Source organism: Mytilus californianus, unplaced genomic scaffold (genome assembly GCF_021869535.1).
Source record: "Mytilus californianus isolate M0D057914Y unplaced genomic scaffold, xbMytCali1.0.p SCAF_10, whole genome shotgun sequence".
Taxonomy (NCBI): Eukaryota; Metazoa; Mollusca; class Bivalvia; order Mytilida; family Mytilidae; genus Mytilus; species Mytilus californianus.
This window is the reverse complement of record NW_026262582.1, coordinates 11832780-11853573: the sequence shown is the minus strand read 5'-3', so window position 1 is coordinate 11853573 and position 20794 is coordinate 11832780. Positions and strand designations below refer to the sequence as shown.

The window sequence follows — 20794 nt, the reverse complement described above, 5'->3', positions numbered from 1 at the left end:
GGATACCAAATGGACAATACAAAATGATAAGGTGTGACGGCCGAATATAACATGAATTAAGAAACACGTATTTGTAGAAAGAGAGACAGGATACCAAACGGGCAATACAAAATGATCAAGGTGTGACGGCCGAATATAACATGAATTAAGGAACACGTAATTGTAGAAAGAGAGACAGGATACCAAACGGGCAATACAAAATGATCAAGGTGTGACGGCCGAATATAACATGAATTAAGGAACACGTAATTGTAGAAAGTGAGACGGGATACCAAATGGGCAATACAAAATGATAAGGTGAGTCGGCCGAATATAACATGAAGGAAAACGTGATTGTAGAAAGGGAGACAGGATACCAAATGGACAATACAAAATGATAAGGTGAGACGGCCGAATATAACATGAATTAATGAACACGTATTTGTAGAAAGGGAGACAGGATACCAAATGGACAATACAAAATGATAAGGTGTGACGGCCGAATATAACATGAATTAAGGAACACGTAATTGTAGAAAGAGAGACAGGATACCAAGCAGGCAATACAAAATGATAAGGTGTGACGGCCGAATATAACATGAAGGAAAACGAAATTGTAGAAAGAGAGACAGGATACCAAATGGACAATACAAAATGATAAGGTGTGACGGCCGAAAATAACATGAATTAAGGAACACGTAATTGTAGAAAGAGAGACAGGATACCAAACGGGCAATACAAAATGATCAGGTGAGACGGCCGAATATAACATGAAGGAAAACGTGATTGTAGAAAGTGAGACAAGATACCAAATGGACAATACAAAATGATAAGGTGTGACGGCCGAATATAACATGAAGGAAAACATGATTGTAGAAAGTGAGACGAGATACCAAAAGGGCAATACAAAATGATAAGGTAAGACGGCCGAATATAACATGAAGGAAAACGTAATTGTAGAAAGAGAGACAGGATACCAAATGGGCAATACAAAATGATAAGGTGAGTCGGCCGAATATAACATGAAGGAAAACGAAATTGTAGAAAGTGAGACGGGATACCAAACGGGCAATACAAAATGATAAGGTGAGTCGGCCGAATATACCATGAAGGAAAACATGATTGTAGAAAGTGAGACGAGATACCAAAAGGGCAATACAAAATGATAAGGTAAGACGGCCGAATATAACATGAAGGAAAACGTAATTGTAGAAAGAGAGACAGGATACCAAATGGGCAATACAAAATGATAAGGTGTGAAGGCCGAATATAACATGAAGGACAACGAAATTGTAGAAAGTGAGACGGGATACCAAACGGGCAATACAAAATGATAAGGTGAGTCGGCCGAATATAACATGAAGGAAAACGTGATTGTAGAAAGTGAGACAAGATACCAAATGGGCAATACAAAATGATAAGGTGAGTCGGCCGAATATAACATGAAGGACAACGAAATTGTAGAAAGTGAGACAGTATACCAAACGGGCAATACAAAATGATAAGGTGAGTCGGCCGAATATAACATGAAGGAAAACGTGATTGTAGAAAGTGAGACGGGATACCAAACGGGCAATACAAAATGATAAGGTGAGTCGGCCGAATATAACATGAAGGAAAACGTGATTGTAGAAAGTGAGACAAGATACCAAATGGGCAATACAAAATGATAAGGTGAGACGGGCGAATATAACATGAATTAAGGAACACGTAATTGTAGAGAGGGAGACAGGATACCAAATGGGCAATACAAAATGATAAGGTGAGTCGGTCGAATATAACTTGAAGGAAAATGTAATTGTAGAAAGAGAGACAGGATACCAAATGGGCAATACAAAATGATAAGGTGAGACGGCCGAATATAACATGAAGGAAAACGAAATTGTAGAAAGTGAGACGGGATACCAAAAGAGCAATACAAAATGATAAGGTGTGACGGCCGAATATAACATGAAGGAAAACGTAATTGTAGAAAGAGAGACAGGATACCAAATGGACAATACAAAATGATAAGGTGAGTCGGCCGAATATAACATGAAGGAAAACGAAATTGTAGAAAGAGAGAGACAGGATACCAAATGGACAATACAAAATGATAAGGTGAGTCGGCCGAATATAACATGAAGGAAAACGTGATTGTAGAAAGTGAGACAGTATACCAAAAGAGCAATACAAAATGATAAGTTGTGACGGGCGAATATAACATGAAGGAAAACGTGATTGTAGAAAGTGAGACAAGATACCAAATGGGCAATACAAAATGATAAGGTGAGACTGGCGAATATAACATGAAGGAAAACGAAATTGTAGAAAGTGAGACGGGATACCAAAAGGGCAATACAAAATGATAAGGTGAGTCGGCCGAATATAACTTGAAGGAAAACGTAATTGTAGAAAGAGAGACAGGATACCAAATGGGCAATACAAAATGATAAGGTGAGACGGCCGAATATAACATGAAGGAAAACGAAATTGTAGAAAGTGAGACGGGATACCAAAAGGGCAATACAAAATGATAAGGTGAGTCGGCCGAATATAACATGAAGGAAAACGTAATTGTAGAAAGGGAGACAAGATACCAAACGGGCAACACAAAATGATAAGGTGTGACGGCCGAATATAACATGAAGGAAAACGAAATTGTAGAAAGGGAGACAAGATACCAAATGGACAATACAAAATGATAAGGTGAGACGGGCAAATATAACATGAAGAAAAACGAAATTGTAGAAAGGGCGACAAGATACCAAATGAACAATATAAAATGATAAGGTGTGACGGCCGAATATAACATGAAGGAAAACGTATATTGTAGAAAGTGAGACAGGATACCAAAAGGACAATACAAAATGATAAGGTGAGACGGCCGAATATAACATGAAGGAAAACGTAATTGTAGAAAGTGAGACAGGATACCAAATGGACAATACAAAATGATAAGGTGAGTCGGCCGAATATAACATGAAGGAAAACGTGATTGTAGAAAGTGAGACAAGATACCAAATGGACAATACAAAATGATAAGGAGAGACGGGCGAATATAACATGAATTAAGGAACACGTAATTGTAGAAAGAGAGACAGGATACCAAACGGGCAATACAAAATGATAAGGTGTGACGGCCGAATATAACATGAAGGAAAACGTAATTGTAGAAAGAGAGACAGGATACCAAATGGACAATACAAAATGATCAGGTGAGACGGCCGAATATAACATGAAGGAAAACGTGATTGTAGAAAGTGAGACAAGATACCAAATGGACAATACAAAATGATAAGGAGAGACGGGCGAATATAACATGAAGGAAAACGTGATTGTAGAAACTGAGACAGGATACCAAAAGGGCAATACAAAATGATAAGGTGAATCGGCCGAATATAACATGAAGGAAAACGAAATTGTAGAAAGAGAGAGACAGGATACCAAATGTACAATACAAAATGATAAGGTGTGACGGCCGAATATAACATGAAGGAAAACGTAATTGTAGAAAGAGAGACAGGATACCAAATGGACAATACAAAATGATAAGGTGAGTCGGCCGAATATAACATGAAGGAAAACGAAATTGTAGAAAGAGAGAGACAGGATACCAAATGGACAATACAAAATGATAAGGTGAGTCGGCCGAATATAACATGAAGAAAAACGTGACTGTAGAAAGTGAGACAGTATACCAAAAGAGCAATACAAAATGATAAGTTGTGACGGGCGAATATAACATGAAGGAAAACGTAATTGTAGAAAGTGAGACAAGATACCAAATGGGCAATACAAAATGATAAGGTGTGACGGCCGAATATAACATGAAGGAAAACGAAATTGTAGAAAGTGAGACGGGATACCAAAAGGGCAATACAAAATGATAAGGTGAGTCGGCCGAATATAACATGAAGGAAAACGAAATTGTAGAAAGAGAGAGACAGGATACCAAATGGACAATACAAAATGATAAGGTGTGACGGCCGAATATAACATGAAGGAAAACGAAATTGTAGAAAGAGAGAGACAGGATACCAAATGGACAATACAAAATGATAAGGTGAGTCGGCCGAATATAACATGAAGGAAAACGAAATTGTAGAAAAAGAGAGACAGGATACCAAATGGACAATACAAAATGATAAGGTGAGTCGGCCGAATATAACATGAAGGAAAACGTGATTGTAGAAAGTGAGACAGTATACCAAAAGAGCAATACAAAATGATAAGTTGTGACGGGCGAATATAACATGAAGGAAAACGTGATTGTAGAAAGTGAGACAAGATACCAAATGGGCAATACAAAATGATAAGGTGAGACTGGCGAATATAACACGAAGGAAAACGAAATTGTAGAAAGTGAGACGGGATACCAAAAGGGCAATACAAAATGATAAGGTGAGTCGGCCGAATATAACTTGAAGGAAAACGTAATTGTATAAAGAGAGACAGGATACCAAATGGGCAATACAAAATGATAAGGTGAGACGGCCGAATATAACATGTAGGAAAACGAAATTGTAGAAAGTGAGACGGGATACCAAAAGGGCAATACAAAATGATAAGGTGAGTCGGCCGAATATAACATGAAGGAAAACGTAATTGTAGAAAGGGAGACAAGATACCAAACGGGCAACACAAAATGATAAGGTGTGACGGCCGAATATAACATGAAGGAAAACGAAATTGTAGAAAGGGAGACAAGATACCAAATGGACAATACAAAATGATAAGGTGAGACGGGCAAATATAACATGAAGGAAAACGAAATTGTAGAAAGGGAGACAAGATACCAAATGGACAATACAAAATGAAAAGGTGAGACAGGCAAATATAACATGAAGAAAAACGAAATTGTAGAAAGGGAGACAAGATACCAAATGGACAATATAAAATGATAAGGTGTGACGGCCGAATATAACATGAAGGAAAACGTATATTGTAGAAAGTGAGACAGGATACCAAAAGGACAATACAAAATGATAAGGTGAGACGGCCGAATATAACATGAAGGAAAACGTAATTGTAGAAAGTGAGACAGGATACCAAATGGACAATACAAAATGATAAGGTGAGTCGGCCGAATATAACATGAAGGAAAACGTGATTGTAGAAAGTGAGACAAGATACCAAATGGACAATACAAAATGATAAGGAGAGACGGGCGAATATAACATGATTTAAGGAACACGTAATTGTAGAAAGAGAGACAGGATACCAAACGGGCAATACAAAATGATAAGGTGTGACGGCCGAATATAACATGAAGGAAAACGTAATTGTAGAAAGAGAGACAGGATACCAAATGGACAATACAAAATGATCAGGTGAGACGGCCGAATATAACATGAAGGAAAACGTGATTGTAGAAAGTGAGACAAGATACCAAATGGACAATACAAAATGATAAGGAGAGACGGGCGAATATAACATGAAGGAAAACGTGATTGTAGAAACTGAGACAGGATACCAAAAGGGCAATACAAAATGATAAGGTGAATCGGCCGAATATAACATGAAGGAAAACGAAATTGTAGAAAGAGAGAGACAGGATACCAAATGGACAATACAAAATGATAAGGTGTGACGGCCGAATATAACATGAAGGAAAACGTAATTGTAGAAAGAGAGACAGGATAATAAATGGACAATACAAAATGATAAGGTGAGTCGGCCGAATATAACATGAAGGAAAACGAAATTGTAGAAAGAGAGAGACAGGATACCAAATGGACAATATAAAATGATAAGGTGTGACGGCCGAATATAACATGAAGGAAAACGTATATTGTAGAAAGTGAGACAGGATACCAAAAGGACAATACAAAATGATAAGGTGAGACGGCCGAATATAACATGAAGGAAAACGTAATTGTAGAAAGTGAGACAGGATACCAAATGGACAATACAAAATGATAAGGTGAGTCGGCCGAATATAACATGAAGGAAAACGTGATTGTAGAAAGTGAGACAAGATACCAAATGGACAATACAAAATTATAAGGAGAGACGGGCGAATATAACATGATTTAAGGAACACGTAATTGTAGAAAGAGAGACAGGATACCAAACGGGCAATACAAAATGATAAGGTGTGACGGCCGAATATAACATGAAGGAAAACGTAATTGTAGAAAGAGAGACAGGATACCAAATGGACAATACAAAATGATCAGGTGAGACGGCCGAATATAACATGAAGGAAAACGTGATTGTAGAAAGTGAGACAAGATACCAAATGGACAATACAAAATGATAAGGAGAGACGGGCGAATATAACATGAAGGAAAACGTGATTGTAGAAACTGAGACAGGATACCAAAAGGGCAATACAAAATGATAAGGTGAATAGGCCGAATATAACATGAAGGAAAACGAAATTGTAGAAAGAGAGAGACAGGATACCAAATGGACAATACAAAATGATAAGGTGTGACGGCCGAATATAACATGAAGGAAAACGTAATTGTAGAAAGAGAGACAGGATAATAAATGGACAATACAAAATGATAAGGTGAGTCGGCCGAATATAACATGAAGGAAAACGTAATTGTAGAAAGAGAGACAGGATACCAAATGGACAATACAAAATGATAAGGTGAGTCGGCCGAATATAACATGAAGGAAAACGTGATTGTAGAAAGTGAGACAGTATACCAAAAGAGCAATACAAAATGATAAGTTGTGACGGGCGAATATAACATGAAGGAAAACGTGATTGTAGAAAGTGAGACAAGATACCAAATGGGCAATACAAAATGATATGGTGAGACTGGCGAATATAACATGAAGGAAAATGAAATTGTAGAAAGTGAGACGGGATACCAAAAGGGTAATACAAAATGATAAGGTGAGTCGGCCGAATATAACTTGAAGGAAAACGTAATTGTAGAAAGAGAGACAGGATACCAAATGGGCAATACAAAATGATAAGGTGAGACGGCCGAATATAACATGAAGGAAAACGAAATTGTAGAAAGTGAGACGGGATACCAAAAGGGCAATACAAAATGATAAGGTGAGTCGGCCGAATATAACATGAAGGTAAACGTAATTGTAGAAAGGGAGACAAGATACCAAACGGGCAACACAAAATGATAAGGTGTGACGGCCGAATATAACATGAAGGAAAACGAAATTGTAGAAAGGGAGACAAGATACCAAATGGACAATACAAAATGATAAGGTGAGACGGGCAAATATAACATGAAGGAAAACGAAATTGTAGAAAGGGAGACAAGATACCAAATGGACAATACAAAATGATAAGGTGTGACGGCCGAATATAACATGAAGGAAAACGTATATTGTAGAAAGTGAGACAGGATACCAAAAGGGCAATACAAAATGATAAGGTGAGACGGCCGAATATAACATGAAGGAAAACGTAATTGTAGAAAGTGAGACAGGATACCAAAAGGGCAATACAAAATGATAAGGTGAGTCGGCCGAATATAACATGAAGGAAAACGTAATTGTAGAAAGGGAGACAGGATACCAAACGGGAAATACAAAATGATAAGGTGAGTCGGCCGAATATAACATGAAGGAAAACGTGATTGTAGAAAGAGAGACAGGATACCAAATGGACAATACAAAATGATAAGGTGAGTAGGCCGAATATAACATGAATGAAAACGTGATTGTAGAAAGAGAGACAGGATACCAAAAGGGCAATACAAAATGATCAGGTGAGACGGCCGAATATAACATGAAGGAAAACGTGATTGTAGAAAGTCAGAGAAGATACCAAATGGACAATACAAAATGATAAGGTGTGACGGCCGAATATAACACGAAGGAAAACGTGATTGTAGAAAGAGAGACAAGATACCAAATGGACAATACAAAATGATAAGGTGAGACGGGCGAATATAACATGAAGGAAAACGTAATTGTAGAAAGTGAGACAGGATAGAAAAAGGGCAATACAAAATGATAAGGTGAGTCGGCCGAATATAACATAAAGGAAAACGTAATTGTAGAAAGGGAGACAGAATACCAAACGGGAAATACAAAATGAAAAGGTGTAACGGCCGAATATAACATGAAGGAAAACGTGATTGTAGAAAGAGAGACAGGATACCAAATGGACAATACAAAATGATAAGGTGAGTCGGCCGAATATAACATGAATGAAAACGTGATTGTAGAAAGAGAGACAGGATACCAAAAGGGCAATACAAAATGATAAGGTGAGACGGGCGAATATAACATGAAGGAAAACGTAATTGTAGAAAGTGAGACGGGATACCAAATGGGCAATAAATACAAAATGATAAGGTGAGACGGGCGAATATAACATGAAGGAAAACGTAATTGTAGAAAGAGAGACAGGATACCAAATGGGCAATACAAAATGATAAGGTGAGACGGGCGAATATAACATGAAGGAAAACGTAATTGTAGAAAGAGAGACGGGATACCAAAAGGGCAATACAAAATGATAAGGTGAGTCGGCCGAATATAACATGAAGGAAAACGAAATTGTAGAAAGAGAGACAGGATACCAAATGGGCAATACAAAATGATAAGTCCAATAAGGTTTAGGAAATTAAACTAACTATAATTTTTCGTTATTGATACGTTTTAAATCGTAGCCAGTTTTTTTTTATGAGTTCATACTATATTCTGGGACTATTATACTAACATAGTTAGTATATTTGTCCCAGCTATATTATTAAAAAATGAAAATTTATATTAAATAATTGTAGAAATATTGAAAAGGGATCTTCAAAATGTTCATTCGATTTTTAGGAATATATACAGAATTAACGTTTGTATAGTTGAGTTGTCAGTTACCGCCGAAACTGGAGCGAACGGCGCTTCTAAGAAGATAGAAACAAGTTGCCCTTTAAAAGATTCATAATGTAAACTCCAGAGAAACCCGAAAGGAGGAAATAGAAATTTAGCGCCATAAACACACCAAACAACTGTGACATAGTGTTTTGATCGTTTTCGATATTACAGAGCTCCAACAGAAATAAAATAACCTTAAAGACGGTAAAAGTAATTCACAATCTTAAATGAAGAAAATATGACTTATATAAGCAGGATATGACGGAGCTTTCTTTGTTGGTGTCAATGGTGATGATTTTGAAATTTAAAACTTCCAAATTTCAATTCAAGATTTTATTGTTCAAATCAATTATATTTAAACAAAGAGATCGGATAAAAGTTCAGCCAATATATATCCATTCTCATACAAGATGGAAAGAATAATACTTGTTTTTAACAGATGACAATAATTCACAGGGAGTCAGGGGAGGCAATCCTTCCTCGTCTATTAATTGATTATATTATACTTCTTGTGTTAAACATTTATTCTGAATCCAGATTTCCCCCATACCTTATAGTGTTAGATTTTGAAAAAGAAATAATTTGATTGATAGTGTTGAAAAACGAAAAAATGTTTCTGTCGCAGATTAAAAAAACATACCCCCCTACTTGAAGTTTAAAGGTTGCTCCCTTATCTATAAACTTAATTTACTTGCAAACATCATAAATAATATGATTAGAACAATTTAACTAGGTCAGTTTAAGTGTTACCCATCCAACTTCTACCTACTAGTATAATTTTACAAGTTATAGGTCTTTTAACATGTTTAAGAATAGTTAACGATATTCACATGTTCAGGGACCAATCTTTCTTGTGAATATTAAAGTATAGGAAATACATTAATATGAGGCAGGTGTTAGCTGTGAAAGAGGACAAAGTTGGTATTCTGAATTTTTTATTTTCATTGGATTGTTGTCATTATTCTTTTTATACACCCGTTTACAGGACGTATAATGGCATACCGTTGTCCATCTGTCCGTCCGTCTGTCCGTCGTCAACATGTCGGACATTAACTCAAAAATGCTTTAACCAATTTGCATAAAACTTTGGTGAATTGTTTATATCTATTGACGTGAGCTCCCTTTCGTTTTTTATAAAATTTAGATTTCATGTTTCCGAGTTATGGGGTTTTATATATTCATTAAAAAAAGGGGGATTTTCCAGTTTTCGGACAATAAGTCAAGAATGCTTTCACCAACTTGCAAGAAATTGTGGTGAATTGTTTATATCTAATGACATGAGCTCCCTTTCGATTTTTATAAATTTTTAGCCTGGTGCATGTGTAGTGTAACGTTCAGTTAGACGTCACGATTTTTGCATAATGTCTAAGTTTTTAAAACGCTATTTTAGTTGTTTTCCCGTTTAAATGTGTTTACGAAAATTATACCAATCGAAAGAGCATCATTTGTAGATTAATATCATCTGTTTTTTATTCAACATTTGTACATAAACACTTACCTTCCGAATGTTTAAACTCGGCGACGTTTCCGAAATTTATACGTGGTATGATAGTTGGACAGCGTAAATTTAGAGCGATCTCGAGTTCTGACTAAATTTGCCACCTTCGCCCGTTTGTTTAGACATTTAAAATTAACATAATGTGAAAGCGCGTATTTTAAGCTTTATTTTCGTATAACTTTCTTGAAGATATTATAGCTTTATCAAATTTTAAAATTTCAAAAACAATTTCATTTAAAATTTTCAATATTTATTTTATAAAAGTATTTGATGAAAGTTATACGAGTAAAAAATTTTAAACTAGCTCTTTTCAAACAGTAACTAGTCAAAAGATGCGAAACTAAAGCGATACTGACTTTACTTCATTGAAAAAAGGTCACGACCTTCAAAATTTTCTGAAAGTCGATAACGTTCCAGATCAAAATGAATTCGATTTCTGTAGCCGCAGCGCAAATAAATGGCGTGTTTAAATCACTAGAAGACGCGTGTAAACGTGAAAACATAGGTAATTTAGCACAGTAATATACGGATAAATGTTTCTTTGCTAAAATAAAGAACTTACGGATACCGGTAACATGAATGAACTACGTGAACCATTTATAAACAATACGAAAATCAAGTTTCACTTTCGATTTTACGCAGTCCTCTGTTGAAAAACTTGTATAAAATAAATTTCCTAACATCAAAGAAACTAGATATTTAAAATGAAACTTGATAAATTATTCGAAAAAACTTCCTAGACATAATTCAAGAAAAAATGTGAACTTAAATGAAATAAAAGGCAATAGGGGGATGGGATTTTTTTCATGAAATGTAGGTTTCTTTTTTTTTGTTTTTCAGATAAGAATTATGCTTTCCTGATTAGATATTTAAAATAAAAATACAAATTCTGCTTGATAAAAACATTCAAATAAATTTCGAGAGAGAGAAAAAGTGAACTTAAATGAAATTAAAGACAATTTAATATCCAAAATAGAGGGGTAGGGGATTTTTCTTCTTCACGAACTGTAGGTTACTTTTTTTATTTTTCAGACATAAATTATGCTTTCGTGATTCAGTTACGGGATATTCTTCGGTACGAACAACAAAATATACAAGAAAAGTTACCGGGTCTTCTAAAGAAAGTAAACTCAAGAGTAAAGATACCAAGTAAAATAAGTGATTTGATAAGGAAGATAGAAAACAAGTTTGATAAAGCAAATACAGAAGAATTAAAAGAAAAAGTTTTAAGAGAAGTTCTATTGTTGTCAGAAGATTCAACCGTCATAGGAATTCATTGTTCAAAATTCAGAATTTTTTCAAATAATTTGTATACTTTTGTTTGTGGTCAAGTCACTAATGGTGTTGTATATGAACTTGAAAAGTTTCGTAGCTCAAATAATTACACTTTCGCAGAATTAACAAAGTGGGTTCATAATATAATGGGGCTTAAAGCGAAACTTTTTCAGAACATGCAATGCTTTACTCTGTTAAATGTTTATTAAAAAATCGTTTAGATATGAGTAGAAAAGGCTATAGCTTTTCAGAACATTTTTTAAATGAAACGTATACGTACCCAAAAATGGGTACTAATAAAGCAAGCTCAACAGACATATTGGCAGAGGGTTGTGAAAATCCTAAGTGTTCAAAACAGAAAATAAAAACATTAAAGTGCTGTCAACAAATTCAAAATTTAAATTACCAACTTCAACATGAAAAAGAAGAAGTTGAAGAAGAACTTACACAAGAATATAAGGAAAATGAGCAATTATCTGATCAACTAAATAAAATCATAAAAGATAAAACAATATCAGACAAAGAACTTTCAGACTTGAAACAAAAATATGAAACTGTTATAAACAAACTTCAAAAGTATAATACTAGGAACATTAACAAAAAAATTCAGAGAAGAGACTCTAAATTAGAAACAATAAACAAAACTTTAACAAATGAAAAAGAAAAATCTTCCTTTATGGAAGAAAGCGTTATGCAAAGAGAAAAAGAAATCTTAGTTTTGAAAGAGGATAAAAGAAATCTACAAAAAAAAATATCATATCTTAAGTCCAAACCAGAACTTTTTGAAAATAAACAGAATGAAAATATTTCTAAATTGCGCGACGAAAACAAGGAACTTCAAGAATCGAATGCCATCCTACAGGAAATAATTGAAGAATGCACAAAAATACCTATTTTTAAGACAAGAAAAGATGGGTCGCGAGAGTTTTGTGATGAAATGAAAAAAACATATATGGAATTAATATCATTAGGTGTTAGCTGTAACATGTGCAGCAATGTAATTAAATCAGTCATAAAAAATATGACTGGTCAAGAACTGAATGATATGCCAGAAGTTACATTTGCAAAAAGAATGGCTCTGCAAGCTAATTTGATGGCAAAATTTCAATTGGCAGATACTATTTTAAGCAAGGACTCTGCAAACACGTTACAGTTTGATGGCACAAGCAAGTGGGGGGAACATTTTTTTACTTTTGACATAACAACTTCAGAAAAAACATATTCAGCAAGTTTGATGGACTTAGCAACAGAAAACAGTGCAACACAATTAAATGCAACAAAAGCATTGTTTAACGAATTAAGTGAAATTTATGTATCATTGACTTATGAAAAAAATCCTGAAATACTAACAAAAGTCATTAGCAAAATGGTAAAAACCATTCATAATACTATGAGCGATAGAGGTCCAACAAATAAACCTTACGTTAAGCTGTTTGAAGAATGGCGAAAAACATTATTACCCAAAGCTTTAGAAAACTGGGAAACTTTAAATGAACAATGTCAGCAATCAGTTATAGAAATTCATGATTTTTATTGTGGATTACATTTACTAACAAATTTTGCTGATTATTCTAACAAATCGTTGAAAAAATTTGAAGAAATTTGTACAGCAGAAAAAATTGGAATGAAAACTTTATCCCAATTTAGTAACTGGGGTACAAGGAGTGAGTCTGCTGCTCAAAGATTAATACGCTCGTGTTGTAACTTATTGCAAATACATGGTTGTGAAACTGCTGGTAGCTAGGCCACAGCAATTTAATGCCTATTTATTTGAAAATGGTTTAAAAAATTATCTTGTACCTTTCCGTGGGAATAGGTTTAACATTTTATTTCAAAATGCAAGAGTAGTTTATGGTCATTTGACACATATACAAGATTTTATTGAAATGTATGGGACAGGTAATAATCTGTTACTATCTGTAAATGCTGACATTGAATCCAAAATTGCCCTTGCTGGTGTTAGAGCTCTTGGTTTAACGGATGTCCATATCAATCGTCCACTTTGGAAACTTCTTGATTGTGATGATGTGTCTATAAGTGAAATGTCACAGTATTACCAAAAGTTACATGATAGTATTTCAAATTTAGTACAAGATTCTTCTCCAATGTTTGATGAAAATTATCAAATGTTTGAAAATTACCCCCCTGAAAAAGATTTGTTTGGTTTCTTTGCTTTACATGCTGTGGACGAAGACAGCGAAGAATTGGATGTTTTAACGACACAGGCATTAGAACTTGTATTGGCCAGTATTTTAAGCGTTATTAAAAGGCAGTTAGTCGATCACTTAACTGGAGGGAAGCATGCTGATCCCAATGAGGATTTGATGCTGATTAGTCAATCTGTTCCTAAAACAAATCAATCGAATTAATCAAATTTTGGTCAGTTAGACAGAATTAAAAGATTCAAACCTAATGCAACCACGGCTCACATTGAAGGAATGGTTTTATATGTTAATAATAAAACTTCTGATTGGCTTGACACTCAATGTAATGAGGCTGATATTATGCAAAAAGTATCTAAATTGTTGCCAAAATTTATAGAAAAGTGGCGACAAAGATCCAAAGATATAAAAAACAAAAGAATTGAAATGTTACAAATAAGAGCCGATGAAATCAAAAGAAAAAAAATGAAAAAAATTGCAGAGAAACAGAAGATAATAGATAATATATTAAGATATGGACAATGCAAATCTGAAACTGATGTTAAAAAACTTCTATCAAAATTTAAAACTTCTCACATGAAAATTGTTGCTTTAAAATTTCAGTTAAAGTACTATAAATGTGTTTTAAGTTTTGAAGCAAATAATGTGTTGTACAGGTTTTCAACTGAAGGAAAGGCATTAAGTATAGACATGTTAAAAAACAATCTTATCCAAATAATCCAAAAGTATTCTTGTAACATACATGTTGGTGTAGAAATTGACTTGGATGTCCCTAGGAAAGAAGAAAATTTAAGATCATTAACAGAAAGAAATCAATTATTAAAGTCAGAAAAGGACAATTTGAAAAATGTCAGGGTTGTGAAAAAACAAAGCACAGTTTTAAACATAAATCGTCTACATAATTCCAACAAAACAAATAATTCCAACAAAACAAGGAAACATAAGCTAGAAAATGAAAAGGAAGTAACTTCAGCTGTTAAAAAACATAAGAGAAGCCATGATGTCAAAATCAATGCAAATATGACTTTTATTAGCAATTACAAAGATTTCAAAGTAAATCAGTGGATTGCTGTCGCAGGTCTTTCAGATTGGTACATAGGTCAGGTCGAAGAAATTTTATCAAAAGAAACTGCTACTGTAAACTTTATGGAACGGTCTAGTACAAATACATGTACATTTAAGTGGTGTTCACCACCAGCAGTTGAAACTACTTATATCAAAACTGTTATTCACTTTGATTTTGATAATGAAATCGGACCAAATGATTCTTCTCTTAGATCATGGAAGCTGGAAAAAAAATGTTTACAAACAATCACTACAAAATATAGAAATTACTGCTCTAGTTCTAACTGAATGTGAAAGTCTAGTTTTTTTGTTGATAGTGTTGTGATGTTCTTCTTACTCACAGGTCTTATTTATAGTTAATTATTAATAAATTTTTGGTAATTCAATTTTCTGATTTTAATATGCTTTTTTTTTGAGGTTTTGCATTGAAAAAAATATTTGAAAAAAGGTGACAATTGACAGTACATGCATAACCACAAAAACAAAAATATGCTAACTTTACATGTGTTTTGAGAACTCTTGAATATACTTAAACATTGTTAAATGAAATGAAATACTCAAAAAGTCGTTAAAACAAAAAAAATTAAAGATGCAATATATTTGCAAATGAGACAACCATCCACCATCTACCAGAGTCAGTGACCTAGATCTATCAGCATACAGCCTTCAACAATGAGTAAACACAATACTACAATTATTGTATCAATAAATGTCACTCAGTCAGTGTTTCTTATATTCAAGTTGTTAAGATTCATTAAGGATGTATGAAAATTTGGTCTTAACAACTTGATATTTTTTCATTTTCTTTACAATTTCAGAATTTATACTGTTGCTATGGAAACAAAAATACATATATTATTATATTTTATAAGCATTTTCAACTCTAAATTTGTCATAACAATAGTCCTCATCTTTTGTAATACAGAAAAGTTTCCACATTTCTAATTTTTATCATTTGAGAAGAAATTTTCACGAAAATATGAAAATGCTTTCTGTTGCCATGGTAACTGAATATTTAATAATCAAATATCAGAAAACAACAGCAGAAATTAAACCCCTAAACTTGTTTTATCAAGAAACTAATAATTCCTATAAAAAAACTGACTTCTGTGGGTACTATTGCAAGTTAAAAGCCTTCAAAGCAGTTATTTTCATGTTTTTCTGTTTCGTTACCATGGTAACTATAGATTTTTTTTTCAATTTCCAACAAAAAAAATTTCCATTTTCATACTAATTTGAGGTTCTTATATTTCTTTATATGTATTTAAAATTTTACATCAAAAGGTTCAGGCATTAAAAAGTTCTGTTATTTTCATTATTTGATTTTGGCTTTTTTAACTGTTTTTGGTGCCATCTTACTGTACAAAAATTATCATAGAAACGGTCTAAAAATTTAACATATTCAACACTTTCAAAATGTCGTACCTCAAAAACTATACATCCAATCTCCTTGAAATAAAATGTAGTTTATTTCTTTTTAAAAGATCTTTCTAATGCATTAAAGATCACTTAGATATGACTGATGAAATATTTTGCTGCACCAGGCTAAAATTTTAGATTTTACGTTTCCGAGTTACAGGGTTTTATTCATAAATAAAGGGGGGATTTTCCAGTTTTCAGACAAAAACTCAAAAATGCTTTCAGCAATTCTTATGAAACTTTGGTGAATTGTTTGTATGTATTGATGTAAGCTCCCATTAGAATTTTATAAATTTTACATTTCTGAATTATGGGGTTTTATTCATTACAAAAAGGGGTGATTTTCCAGTTTTCGGACAATAACTCAAAAATGCTGTCACCAATTCTCATGAAACTTTGGTGAATTGTTTATATCTATTGATGTAAGCTCCCTTTCTATTTTCATAAATTTCTAATACGACATTGAGAATTAATTGAACTTATTTGTTTATAGTCTGACAACAGATTTACTTAGTATTGCACAACAACAAGAATCTTTAATTGAACATAAATTCAATTCATATAACCAATTTCAAGTTCTTTTACTACAAATATGTCAAATATTTAATAACAATCCAAATTAGGACCTGAATCAAGCTTGAATATTGTGTCCATTTTTGGCCCAACTGTTCAGGGTTGGACCTCTGCGGGCGTATCTAGCTGCGCTCAGCGAAGCAGTTTATTATTTATTTGTCTTGCCTTGATAGAGTCAAAAAGCAAGACATAGGTATGCTGTTTCCAGTGGTGGCATCAACAATGTATTAGTTTGTGATTAGGTCTAGTTTATGGTGAACCACTAGTGGTACATATGTAGGTCAATGATATTTGGTATGCAGTTGTATTTGCATTGGCGCATCTCGTTTCCATGGAGACTCTTTGGCCCTGCCCCCTCAGTCATGGTCTATTGACTTTGAAACTTTTGCTTAGTTTACAGGTATTAGATTGTGATTAGATCAGTTTAACATGTTTAAGATGAACCGCTAATCTTAAGTCAATGATATTTGATATGCAAATTAATTGGCATTTGCAAGTCTTGTTTCCATGGGTATTATAAAGCCCACCCCCTCATCATGGTTCATTAACTTTGAAACTTTTACATAGTTTACAAGTTAATGTTTGTGTTTAGGTTTGTTTAAAGAGAATGACTTGTGATGAGTCGATGGTATTTGGTATGCAGTTGTATTAGCATTGGCACATCTCATTTCCATGGAGATTGTTTAGCCATGTACCTTCAGTCATTGACTTTGAACATTTGCATAACTTACATTTTAAAGTATTGCTATTTTAGTTTCAACATTTGCATTATCAAAATTACGAAAAGGCGAGACATTTTTCTGTGTTAACAGTTTATGGTAATAAGATATACACATTTGTGGGAAATTGTATGAATTACATTATAGTAGCGTCCCTCAACAGAACTGGAACAGGGTAATGCACAAGCATAAAAAAAGTTAACAATTAGTATATTGATTTTTATAAACATTTTACTTTTTTATTGATTTTCATACTGTCATTGAGGACTTCATCCTCACATTACCTACATGTATATATGGTATATTATAGAAATTTATTTATAATTTGAGACGTTTTGTTTCTTATGTTTAACATGTTAAACTGGCTTGCATATTTAATAATTTAAGCAATGAATAATTTGTTTATAGAGAGACATTTATAAGTATAAAATTAAAAAGATTTTGAAGAGAAAAAAATTGAGAGAGTGTGTTGTTGTTTAAATACAGTTTGTAAGTTATTGCTGGCTCAGTTTATTTTGCAAGCCCTGGTATTTTAGACCTATGGTTATAGTTCGAACCCTGAATGTACAGATCTGTATATATTGTACATATATTGATGCAAATACCTTGATTTGAATAACTTAAATTTGATAAAATCTATAAATTCTAGAGAAACAATTGATATCTTAATGATCAAAATTAGTGTTCGTCAAACTATTTTTGTCAAAGGGTCAAAGTAAATATTTTGTCTAAATTTTATGAAAATTAAACGAGCCAAATTAATTTTAGTCAAGGTGTTTGGTACCACCTCAAAAAAACTTAATCCCAAATTTGCAGAAATAAATTTTGTATTCAAGATTTTGTTGATCCTTTGTTCTTTATTGTTTTTAGAAATTTAGTTTATTTTTTAAAAATGAAATTATATTAATGATATTTGTTGCTAAAGTTTTTTTTAACTCGGTATATATAACCATGTTAGTGACTATAGTCTGCTTTGTATTTTCAGGCAGTTTGATATTGCTTGTTAACTATCAATGGAGGATATAAACATTAAAGTTGAGCCAGTAGAACTAGAGACGCTAGAAAAACCACTGACAAGAGAACCACTTAAAAAATCCAGAAAAATAGACTGGAATAAAAGGGTCAAGTCAGAATTCCTTAGAATTCATAATTTGAAGCGTTTCAAAAGAGCTGATGAAGTTACGGTAAAAAAGTTTAAGATATTGCTTGTGTATAAATTAGGTAGAAAAAAACATAGATACCAGGCTTATAATTTTGTATGCCAGAAGCATGTTATGTCTTCCAAAGACTCATTGATCAGTGATGCTTGAATCAAAAATTTGAAAGCCTTCAAAGGCCAAATAAAGTACAGAAATTTCTGAAAGGTTTTCCCAAATACAGCTGAAGTAATCAAATCCCAGGGTAGGAAATCCTAACTATTTGAAAAACTTGGAAGTTTTGTTAACAGTTAATTTATAAATTATGACCATATCAATGAAAGTTCATGTCAACACATAATTGATATATATTACTGTAAATGGGAAATTTTAGCTAGGGATTTACTTTTCGGTAATTTTGTGAATGAGACAAACTGTGAATATATTAGCTCATGTAAAATTGATTTTTAAAGGAAGATTAGAGTCCTGAACAAGAAAAAACACAAAATTAAAAAACTCGTGAAAAATTTGCACTTTCAAATCCATCATAAATTAACTATTTAACAGAAACTTTTCGAGTTACATTGTACATGATTCAATGGTAATCTAACAGGCTACAGCCACCATTTCTTAAAGAGGACTTAACTTAAGGGGTACAGAACACCCACGGGAGTTAACTCTTTAAAAATGAATCTGCTGAATATTTGAATCACATACAAATGTACTATTAGTAAAGAGAAATCAAGCTTCTCAATAATTAAAATTAGTGTTTGTCAAACTGCTATATATCCAATGAAATTATTCCTGAAAATTGTGAGATTCAATTTTCTTGAAATTTTTATATTTTTGTCAATAGGCCAAAGTAAATATTTTGTCTAAATTATATGAAAATTAAATGAGCCAAATCTATTTTAGTCAAAGTGTTGGGTACCCCCTTAATAAGCTGCATGTAAGAAAAATGTATTTTCTCTTCTAGGCTGCTTTTGATGCAAACAGAGAAATTTTGAAAAAAGAGTTGGAAGAGTTTAATGACTGGTTTAAAAAGGAAAATGTGCAACCCGTTCTGGTACCTGAAACAGTTGTAGATGCACCAATCAAAAGAAAGGTAGGTTTTTTTGTAAACCATGGTGAATTGTTCAAAGTAAACATTTTTTTTATGTTTTCTGGAAATATAATGTAGAGGAATAAACTATTAAAAATACATATTCCTGATACATGTACTTCAGGTTATTGTGTCTACTGTCAATCTGCACAATTTATTTCAGGTAGGTAGTAATAGTTTGTCTTTAATTCCTCAGTCCATATCTCAAACTTGAATATGTATATATGATGGTATGTTTTGAGGCTGAAATATTTTCACATGTGTGATAACATTTTCTGTGTACCATGTAAGATTTAACTTTCCTTAATTGAGAAAACCTGGTTGTCGTCTTGGAAAATGTAGTGACTTTGAGAAAAAATCCTAATTTCTCACAAAAAAATTCCATGGAAAGTCAGTTCTTTGCAAACATTTGATAAATTCTGAGTTTTTTTCTTGCCATGACGGAGTCAAAAAGCGAGACATAGGTATGCTGTTTCCGGCGTCGGCAGCAGCGGCTGTGTCAACAATGTATCAGTTTGTGATTAGGTCTACTTTATGATGAATCACTAGTGGTAGGTCAATGATATTTGGTATGCAGCTGTATTAGCATTGGCACATCTCATTACCATGGAGATTATTTGGCCCTGCCCCCTCAGTCATGGTCTATGGACTTTGAAACTTTGCTTAGTTTACATGTATTAGTTTGTGATTAGGTCTAGTTTATGGTGAACCACTAATGGTAGTTCAGTGATATTTGATATGCAGTTGTATAAGCATTGGCATATCTCATTTCCATGGAGATTATTTGGCCCTGCCCCCTCAGTCATGGTCTATTGACTTTGAAACTTTTGTTTAGTATACATGTATTAGTTATTAGATCTGTTTAATATGAACCACTTCTGTTAATTCAATGATATTTGGTAAGCAAATGTATTGACATTTGCAAGTTTCGTTTCCATGGAGATTATATAGCCCCTCCCCTCATTATGGTTGATTGACTTTGAAACTTTTACATGGTTTACAAGTTAATGTTTGTGTTTAGGTTTGTTTAAAGGGAATGATTTATGAAAAGTCAATGATATTTGGTATGCAGTTGTTATAGC

The 20794-nt window shown here is 33.2% G+C and overlaps 2 protein-coding genes across 5 annotated transcripts in view; one reads left to right on the top strand and one right to left on the bottom strand.

Annotated features, from left to right (window-relative positions):
* LOC127718675 (putative uncharacterized protein DDB_G0287113) overlaps positions 1–20794 on the bottom strand; it is a 115056-nt gene that overhangs the window by 78700 nt on the left and 15562 nt on the right. The window lies entirely within an intron of this gene.
* Positions 8846–20794, top strand: part of LOC127717617 (histone-lysine N-methyltransferase EZH2-like) — an 86038-nt gene continuing 74089 nt past the window's right edge. For 3 of the 4 annotated variants that reach the window (XR_007989272.1, XM_052223331.1, XM_052223330.1), the window contains exons 1-3: positions 8846–8967; positions 18460–18658; positions 19587–19715. Coding sequence is in view for 3 of the 4 variants with exons in the window: in XM_052223331.1 (XP_052079291.1) it covers positions 18488–18658; positions 19587–19715 (300 nt within the window). In the remaining variant the exon portion in view is untranslated. Of the gene's footprint in view, positions 8974–18459; positions 18659–19586; positions 19716–20794 lie in introns of all 4 variants that reach the window. The other variant, XM_052223332.1, reaches the window with a different exon arrangement.